This window comes from Uloborus diversus, chromosome 8, assembly GCF_026930045.1.
Source record: "Uloborus diversus isolate 005 chromosome 8, Udiv.v.3.1, whole genome shotgun sequence".
Lineage (NCBI taxonomy): Eukaryota > Metazoa > Arthropoda > Arachnida > Araneae > Uloboridae > Uloborus > Uloborus diversus.
Window position 1 is genome coordinate 80,014,255 of NC_072738.1, and position 10,338 is coordinate 80,024,592.

Genomic DNA, 10,338 nt, shown 5'->3' on the forward strand with positions numbered 1-10,338 from the left:
TTGCAACTCTTGCGAAGCTACGGAATCCAGAGACTTATTCGCTCTCATTGGGAGCTTAGTCAATCTGGACGAGCCATAATCAAGCTGAAGCCGATAATAATTAATACATATGCTTAGTTAATCTTTAAACTGATAGCTAAAAATATTTTTCACAACAATAAGAAATCCGAATTCATGCAACTTGTAGTAATTCATGAAACGTTTTGACAAAGATACTTGATTTCCTCAAGAGATGAGTGAAAATCCGTGAAATCCCGAAACGTTTCATGGAAATAACCTGGGACGTTTCGGATCTTTTTTACAGTGTAGCTGAAAGGACCGAATTTGAAAACATTTTGCATACAAAAGTCGACTTTGATCGGTCGCCAATGCATGCAGTGATTTCACTTTTGAGGAGGAATAGTTTACTTCCATACATAAATATATTTCAACTTACATGTTTTTAAATTCTTATAGAACTTTGAATTAAGATTCGTTTTTTGAAAGACTTTTTTTTCTCTTTAACCACGCTCACTTTAACTTTAATGTATCTAACAGATTTTACGTGGTGGAAATGGTGAACATATGCATGTTCCTAAGGTGGCTATCCTAATAATAATAATAATAATAATAAATCCTGTAAACTATGCAACAGCAAAATCAAGCTAAGAAAAAATAAATGTTTTTTCACGCTTTACAAGTGATTTGAACACATGGCCCACTTTTGAAACACCACTACAAAGTAAAAAAAAAATAGCTCTTGAAATGTGTGAGAGATAAATGCAAAATTCAACGTAAAAAAGTCAGAAAAATATACCTAACCAAAAAAAATAGGAAAAATCTTCAAACCTTAACTATGACCACCTTTGGCTGACCTTAAGTAATTGTTTTCAAAAAATTGGGAGAACTTTTAGTTCTACATCAGTTTTTGGGGGAAGATTAAAAAAGAAAACCCTCCAATTCCCTGTATGAACACGTCTAACCACTGGAAAAAAAAACTTTCTAGTTGTTTTCTGTTTGGAAATATGTGTAAAATAATTACTACGGCCAATTCGTCTGAGAAAATATTTTTTTTTGGTGGGGGGGGGGGGGGAATTGCGAGCAGTTCTTTAACTGGTTGGTATATCCCAGTGCTGCCCAACCTTTTTTTTAGGACCAGAGGAAAGCACTACATAATAAAATGATTCTCACGGGTCAAAACACAATTTTATATTTCAAAATGTTTAAAATTTTCTTAATAAAGATGGAAAAGGAAAGGAAATTACGAACGAAGAATATTGTTGTTATCGTTACTCAATGCTTAATTTATTAATTGTAGCTTTTTTCCAGTTGTTTTCTCAGCATTTGGTTCCGAATTTGTGACATTATGACTAGATTTGTAACAGTTAATGAAACAACGGGCCACACGGATCAGCTTCGTAGACCGCATGTGGCCCACGGGCAGTAGGCAGTGATGTTTGCATAGTTTTTTCTGAGGGTATATTCTCAGTAATCCATTACACACAATATGTGTATGCATTCACTTACAAAATATATCATAATAGGAAAATTTTTGAAGCTAGAGGGACTTGATTTTTTAGACAACTCTATAAATCTAAAAAATGTTGGAGAGTATACGGCGTATATGGAGTAAACCCTATGGAAACACCATTGGCATTAGGTTGGGCCTATACTGATTTGTATTACCAAGCAATCTTACCTTTTTTGATGGAAGTTGTCTGCTTCGAAACCGCTGTCGACGGTGCCACCTTGTTTTGCGGCGGGCCGCGATAGCTGTCCGGAACGCTGGCCACGAAAGGCGGCTGGACGCCGAGGATACCCTCGATGCTGTAGGTAGGAGGCATTCCGGGGCGCAGCCGCGCGTAAGGGGGCCCGAGGGGCACGCTGTAGGGCGCAATCGGCAGCAAGGGACCCGGGGCGTAGAGCCGGGACTCCATGGCTCTTGCCCGATTGACTCAACGTCGCTCATCTGACATGGCGGCCATCGGTGCCGGCCGACAGCGTCATGACGAGGGATACGCCCACCTATGTGGCGGCAGAGCCAATCGGACGGGAGGCACGCCTACTTTGGGCTGGGCGATCCGAAGCGGAATGCACAGCGCTCTTGAGCTTCTTTTTGATGGAGAAATATTCACGTGTTTTTCTGAGACTGTTTGTTGATTTTAGCCATGTGATTAAGAATACATATCAAGATTTATGTTCTCCTGCAGATGTTATTGGGAAGTACTTGAAGAATTTCATTTTGTCCAGTATCAACTTTTTCTCTTTTTTCGCAATTAAGTTTTACTTCCAAATCTTCTTAGAAGCGGAACTTTTTCAAAGCTATACTTTTATTGCCAAAACACCTTTAAAGGGGAGAAATTGAATAACTACTGCAAAGAACGGCATAAAAGTTTTTAAATTGTAGAATACAGTAATACATCGGTGTATGCTACCCTGAATTTCACAAACTCGGAGTTACGGGGATTCTCAATTTTTTTTATCTCATGAAAAAGATAGAATTCATTCCACCAATGTTTTAGCCTGTTTATTTTTTCTTTAATACACAAATAATAGGTACTAATTTTACTAGGGTAAAAGTGGGTCCTTTAAAGTCCTTTTTGTTGAAATTAGGTAAAACATTAAAAATGCAATATAAATCAACCCTTTATCTTCTATTTTGAAGTCACATTATTGTTAAGTATTAAAATTACCATTAACTAACTTTCTACTTAATTAAAGAAGAAATAAAAAATATTAAGTTGAGAACAGGCCATCGCTCCCAGCACTGTAAAAAAAAATTCCGAAACGTTACTGAGTATTTCCGTGTAACGTTTCGGGATTTTAATGTTTTTATGCACTTCCTGGAAAAATCAAATATCATTGTCAAAAAGTTTCCTGGATTGCTACAAGTTGCACGAATGCGGCTTAGTTGCAATTCTGGTTTAGCTTTGACCATGTTTGTAGTACTAGTGATGTGCCGGATCGTTAAAAAAGTAGATCCTCGGATCCGGATCCGGATCATTAATGTCAAGATCCGCGGATACGGATACGGACCTCATTCCCCCCCCCCCCAAATCAACTACCCAAGTGTAATATTTGCTAAGGAAGGTATCCCGTCACGGTAATGCACTGTTTCTTCAAAAAATGTCATCTACGGTGAAAATATAATCAAGACTATGATTTACTCTTTAACGAAATCTCCGTTAAAATTGAGGGAGAGTTGGAAGGAATGAGTCAGTTTTGCATTAATACTTAGATAGAATGTGAAAAATTATTTTTAGCTTGCTCGTTAGATGTCGGATACAGGAGCAAGAGTGTAAAGCTGCTTCTGGACATGCTAGAAATATTTTTTTCGCATTTTATTTCAGCATAAATGCTCCGCTGACCCATTCCAACAGACTTACCCGGACCGACGAAATAACAGAGCCGGGAACACCTTTACAATCAGTTAATAGAGAATTTAATATCACTTATTTTGAAGGTTGCCGAGAAAAACCAAAATGAAAAATAACACAAACCCCCCAAATACATAACAAAAATCAATATTAAATTCAAAAAAAAAAAAAAAAAAAAACATGTCCCCGAGGACCGACCTCATATGAAGTCTTGTTTTCCGACTAAGAAATCGCTACCAATCATGCGTATAAAGGCTCAGAATTGCATTTAGAACTTACTTAACAAGATTATAGCTCCTACTGTATATATAACTTGGAAGTTCCAAATAAATATAAAACGCAGAAAACTTCGTTCTTTCAATTAGCTCCAATATTTTTAACGTACGGGTAAGTTTTTATTACCATAATTGTGAAAAACTTTAAGCCGGCTTTTAATTAATATCTCCGGCACTCCGGACTCCAGTAATTAAAGTTCTACAAAAACGAGGCTAATCTAAGGATACTTTCTTTCAAGTCAGCTTTTGAACGAAAAAAAGAACTATCAAAATCGGTTTATCTGTTTAGGAGCTACGATGCCACAAATAGACGCACATATACACATTTTTAAAACTTATTATACCTTCCTTTTTGAGACGGGGGAACAAATTAGCCTCGGAAATGATACCTTATAATTTAAATAGGGAGTAAAACGTAATTTAAACGGAATTTAACAGTCTTTTATTCAAATATTTAAGAATTTTTAGAATAGAAAAGATCCGTTTAAGATCCGTTAAAAAAGTAACAGATGGGCAATTCCATGAAAAGTGAAACCAGTAGATCAAAATCTCATATTGCAGTCATTTTGCTATATTATATATCATTGTAGAGCTTGAAATGTGTATTTTCAGAATATAGCATTGCTTTTTTAATAAAAATTAAGTAATAAATTTTTTTCCTAGTTGGAAGTATGGTAGTCGGGTCTTCAAAACAATCAGAAAAAAACACCCCATTTTCAAACGCTTATTTCTAATAGCAAAATTAAAATAAACAAAATTAATTGCAGTACAGCTTAAGCTATTAACATAATACTATAATAACATGCAATTATTTTATCATTTTTTAAAATAAGATTAGGCAGTTTAAATTTTTAAAAAATGAAGTTCAATGTTACGTCCGTAACAAAAATTTGGCAAAAGTTGTCGTTACTTCCTAAAAAATCAAAATTAAAAGAAATCCTTTTCTGCCTTTTAGCAATTCATCAGAGTAATTATTTACCTTAGTTTAAAACATTAAAATTTCTTTAGTTTTTAAAAAAAATGATGTTACAGACGTAACATTTTTTGTTACGGACGTAACAAAAAGCAGTAAGTTACGTTCGTAACACATGTATATTTCCAATTAAAAAGAAAAAAAAATACAGGATGGGCAATGAAAATATAGGGTATGACATGTAATATGATATAACAAATCTTCTGATACTGTGATTTTCAAAGTTTTATAAATATTAGTGGATATTTAATTTCATTTTTTAAAATTATTGAAATACACATCGTCTCCTCAGAGCAACATTAAGACATCTAATCCTAGGAATAACACTAAGATATCCTACTGTTGCTCTGAGGTGTTCCTCTCAAGGTAAGATTTTTTGTCCTCCAAATCATGCAATAAATTCAATTGCTGTTAATAATTCTAGATTAGCAATTAATGTTTAATAACGTGCATAAAAATATTCTAGAGGGTTCCTTAATTTCTCAAACTTTGCTTCATCAATGCACTATGACACAAAAAAATAGTGTTCTCCAAGTAGATTTTTGTGAAAATTACTCACAAAGCATTTTGTGCGTAATTTTCATTAATAAAGTTTATTTTTTCAAAAAAATTTATATTACAGATATTAATTATAGTTTTTCTTTCAAACTTCTATCATTCTGAAAGCATAGACAAATTCATAATACTTTTTATTTAAAAACTAACTTAGCGATAAGAAATAATTTTAATAGTTTAATAGTTTAAACCAAAGTTGCTGAGAGAGTTACTTTTTATAGTTATTTACTCTCCACAAAAAAATAATATTTCAATTACTGTTTCATTGATGCGTTGAATATTTTGTTTTAAAACTTAAATTAAAAAGCATAATTAGATTAGAGTTAAAAGTACTGAATATTAAACTAGCTACATCTGATCCTCACATAAAACACATTTAGTTTTTAAGCAAGATTTAGATTACTTAGGCAAAGATTGGCCAAAATGCATTTTTCCGATGTGAGTTTCGACCGTTTTTTTCCACCTTTGGCAAAAACTTGCCAATTCTATTAAAACGCGATCAAAATCAAAGGCAATTGTTAAACTTTAAAAGAAATTTGGCAGTTAATATGTTTGTTGAGAGATAGAAAAAATCATCGAAAATTCTCAAACTGCAAAAGTACTCCTTTGTAGAAGCCCCCCCCCCTCCCTCCAAATTCATGTTAAAAATTTGAAACATTTATTTGTAACTGAATAATTCCACTTTTGTTTTGCTTAATATCCCCTTGGATAATTTTACTTTTTATGACGCACCAATTTATATTTTATATTTATTTACATGGCGGTATATCACGGGGGCTGCTCCCTACCTCCCCAAATCTTTAAAAACTATTAAAGTGTAATTAAGGGTCAAAATAATGTGTTAATCTAGACCATTGCACTCTCTTAACAAAAATTATTAGTATACATAAGCTTTTATTTGCTTTGTGCAATTAGCATATCAGACATGTTACGTCCGTAACACTTTTATTGTTACGTCCGTAACAAACATATAAATTTCTATCATAAATTTTACAAACAATATCCATGAAAACTTTATGATTTTAGAAAGCTTGAAATCTCTAGAACAAGTATCTCAAAGAAAATTTTAGAAATCTATGAATAATTCACAGGAATATTGGCAATTGTATGACAATGTATACATTTTGCTGTTTTCTGATGAGTTACGTCCGTAACAGGAAGTTTTTAATTTTTGTTACTTTTTGTAATAGAGCAATCTGCACCCAAATTTTCGATAGCATTGATAACACCAAACTATACAACAGAAAAAAAATTGTAGCTTTTTATGAAACCAAATTGAAATTATGCATGTTTAAAGTCTGTGATTGTTACGTCCATAGCGGTGGAATTGCCCAGATTCGGATCCGGATACAGATCTTTATTTTCCCTCGGATATCCGCGGATACGGATACGGATATCCGGAACATCACTATGTAGTACTGCCTACACTGTTAAAACTACAGGTTGCATTCGGCTCCTTTCGGGGGTGAAACGCTTGTTCACCAGCGGCACCTAATACGGAGCCGAAATGGCACCTCTAACTAGGGTGAAAAACAGGCACCTTTTAAAAAATAGGCAGCCGGGGTGAAAAAGAATGAACCTTCGGAGAGAGAAATGGCACCCTTACTGAAGGTCCTCCCCCCCCCCCGTATTGTGGGCGTTTTTAAATACAGTTGTGTTGTCTTTTTTTTTTTTTTTTTCAATAGTGTTGTTTTAGTTCATGATAGTCTACGTTTTGCACACTTTTCACATTGCATGAATTCAGTACTAGAAATGATTAAAACTCGTAATTATAACAGCATTTGATCATATTTCAGAGTTTTCAACATAGTTAAGAAGTGTCTATTGCTTTAATTCATCTGATCGTGCTCTAAATCAGTGTTTCTCAACCTCTTTTGACCCACCGGTCGGTAAAAGCAAATGAAAAACATTGCGAACCCGTGAAATCTTATCCTTTTCTTAAAAAATAAATAAAATAAATAATAATAATTATAATAGCTCTCGGGCCGTTAAAAACTTGTGAAAAAATTCTGCGTACTGATGAGCTTTTTTTTTTTACAAAGAATTATTAAAAATGAATAAAACAATAAATATCTACCCACTTTACTTGGTATCAAAGAATTGTCGCAAATATATAGAAAGTTAAAGACGAATAATTATTTCAACAATCATAGTTAAGTTAATGATCATTTGTGAGAAATAACCGCATCGAAAGTAAAATGTAGAGGTACTTATGAATTATTTACATGAAGAGCCAAAAATATTCTAGGATATTAAAGTTAAGGAAAAACAAAATTGTTTCTCAAACGTTCAAAATTTCAATCAAAATAACAATAAAATAAAATGCGCATGAAATTTTTCGACAGTTTAAAAACTTTAAGAAATTCCTAACGCTATCGGAATGTTAACCGCTAACAGGAAGTGACTCAAACACTTGAATGGAAAAGCAAAAAAAAAAAAAAAAAAAGCTAGACGGAGAGAGATTTCTTTTTTATTTTTTGCGTTTGCTGTTTTGTAGTAATCTACGAAACACAAGAATCATTTTTATTCAGGTTCTCACTTGTTGATTATTGATAATCTTATTGCGGTTATTATTTTGGTGATTAAATGTTGCTTATCGAATACTCAAGAAAATAATGATAGATATAGATTTAGTAGCGTTTTGAATGATGGAAATTTCACGACAGTAACGGTAAACTGAAACTAAACAACGGTACTACGGTATCGTAACGGACTAACGGTAACTGAAAAGCAGTAAACGTACGTTTAACTATGTTTGAAAGCCCTAAAAGCTACAAAGTGATCAAAAGCTGTACTTACTTGTGATTTTAAAGAATTATCCTAGAAAAGTTGAGATTTAATCCAATAAGTGTACTTCATTTAATGTGAAAGACATAAAAGCCACGCATAGATGAAACTTATCATTCGTCCGCCATATTGAAGTGGTTGAATGGTGAATGTATGCCGGAAGCGCATGCGCCGGCAAGTCATTTTCCGATTGCTTGCTGTTTTGGCACCCCTGTCTGCGATTGTCTGCTATTTTCGCACCCCTGCTCTACTTCCTGGCCAGCATGGCACCCTTGGGCACCATGCTTTCACCTTAGGGGGGAATATATTCACTCGTCTGGAACCCCTAGTTATAACAGTGTATGGAACTTTCTCACTAAATCGGGAAGGTGCCAAGCTATCATATTATACCTACTTAAGTTTACTCTAAAGTTCCAATGACATGACTGGCTTCAAACGGGAAGATTTCTGAACTTTTCAGGAAGCTTCTGGGATACTTTCAGGAAGGTTACAAAATTTTAGCGAAAAACATTCCTGGTTTTTGCAAGTTATCTTACTGGCAGAAATTGAGCACATCAGCTGCCCATTATTTTCCAGCAGGAACGTTTTTGAATCGTTTTTACAGTGAGGGGGAGATGGTGTGTTGTGCCATATATGTTATTATTCCTTGTCTTTGATCTTTTTGCGGATTATTTCCTTACCGCAATTATTACAATGCGGAATGTACATTGTACATGACTCAAGCAGCCATTTTTGGTACAAGGAACAGTTAAGCCAGTCAGTTTTTTTTGTGCAATCACGATTGCTTATTGCTTTCATTTGCCTTTTTGATGCGCTATCATTTCATTTTCCCGCCAGCTCCCTCTGCAGCATCACTGTCGACCGGCTCCTCACGATGCTGCTCCTATAGCGAAAACCGCATCGAGGTTGCATCCATATCCTACACACACGCGCATACATACACGCACACACACATACACACAAACACCTACACATTCCTGCCTGCACACAGACACAAACACATATGCCTACACACACATACACATACCCCCCCCCCCCCACGTACACAAACACTCATACACACAACTACCCACACTCATGACTGCACACAGACACACAAACACACATACCCCCCTACACACACAAACACACACGCCTACATACACACACACACTCATGAATGCGAAAAACATAATTTGAATTCAAGATGACAAAATTCAAATTAATTTTTTTTTTTTTTTTTTGGTTAAATACTAATTTTCCCAACATTCCGCACACACAAGTAACTTGTTTTGCATCACTGTCGCGCTAAGTAGTTTTGGGATTCAATATGATTTCTCTCAAGGATCTTTGTGAGAGGTTTCTTTACTAGTGGGTGTTTGTCTAGAAGTGATGGTTTTTGTGGAGACAGAGCTGGAGTAGCAGCAGCAGCACTTTCAAGAGGAATGTCACGAGTAGGTTACTTCAATTAAATCAGATATAGCAAAGAAATGATCTGGAATAGCTTTAGAATTGAGTGGGAACATTCCACAAGCTGTAGAACCTAATGTAGCATTTCCCATGGCATTCCATAAAGTTTTTGAGCTTCATTTTTCGATATTTCTCTTTTTTTTTACTTTTTCAAAGTCGGAATTAAGTTCTCTTCTCTCCACTGCCCCCTGATTACCATATGCTTCCTCGGGTATTTTCTTGGCATTCTAAAAATAATAATAATAATAATAAATTAAATTAAATAAATAAATGAGCAAAACCCCCCATCATTTACAATTTTTGAAAATTTTGCATCTCTCCTCATTATGTGAGAGAGATGCCCCACCAGGGCCCAATTTCTCCATAGGCAGAATAGGCAGCTGCCTAGGGCGGCAAAATTTTCAGGGGCGGCAAGTTTTACACTAACCACATATTTTTTTAATGATTTTTTTTATTCTAAAGTAAAATACAATCGGACTCCGATTTAACGAACCTCTATTTAACGAGTTTCGCGATTTAGCGAATTTTTCTTTTACCCCAACTAAAATGAAGGCAAATACTCCTATTTACCGAATATTAAACACCGAATTAACGAATTGTTTTAACAGCCGAAAAAAAAAAATTTTTTTTTTTGGTAATTTTAGTAAGGAAATGTTGGATTGTTTTCCAAATGACTTAACCCACATTGTCCTAAGCAAAAAACAAAGACTTTTTTTGAAATCAGCAATTTTTGACGGGTGAGGGGGGAAACTAATGAATGTGTGGAAAGCGATAATGAAACTCTCATTGAAACTGTTACTTTTTCAAATGCTTTACATGGCCTGGAAACTAAAAACATATATCTGGCAGTGACACGGTATTTTCTTCTTTCCATAAAGTCGAATAAGAGCTATTTCGAGTCAAATATCAAGGAAATTATCAAATATCTATTACACAGTACTTT

General features: G+C 34.6%; 1 protein-coding gene across 1 annotated transcript in view; it reads right to left on the minus strand.

Annotated features, from left to right (window-relative positions):
• LOC129228444 (homeobox protein unc-4 homolog) overlaps positions 1 to 1,916 on the minus strand; it is a 93,566-nt gene extending 91,650 nt beyond the window's left edge. The window contains exon 1 of the mRNA XM_054863125.1: positions 1,679 to 1,916. Coding sequence (XP_054719100.1) covers positions 1,679 to 1,916 — 238 coding nt within the window. The remainder of the gene's footprint in view (positions 1 to 1,678) is intronic.
• Positions 1,917 to 10,338: the final 8,422 nt, after the last annotated feature.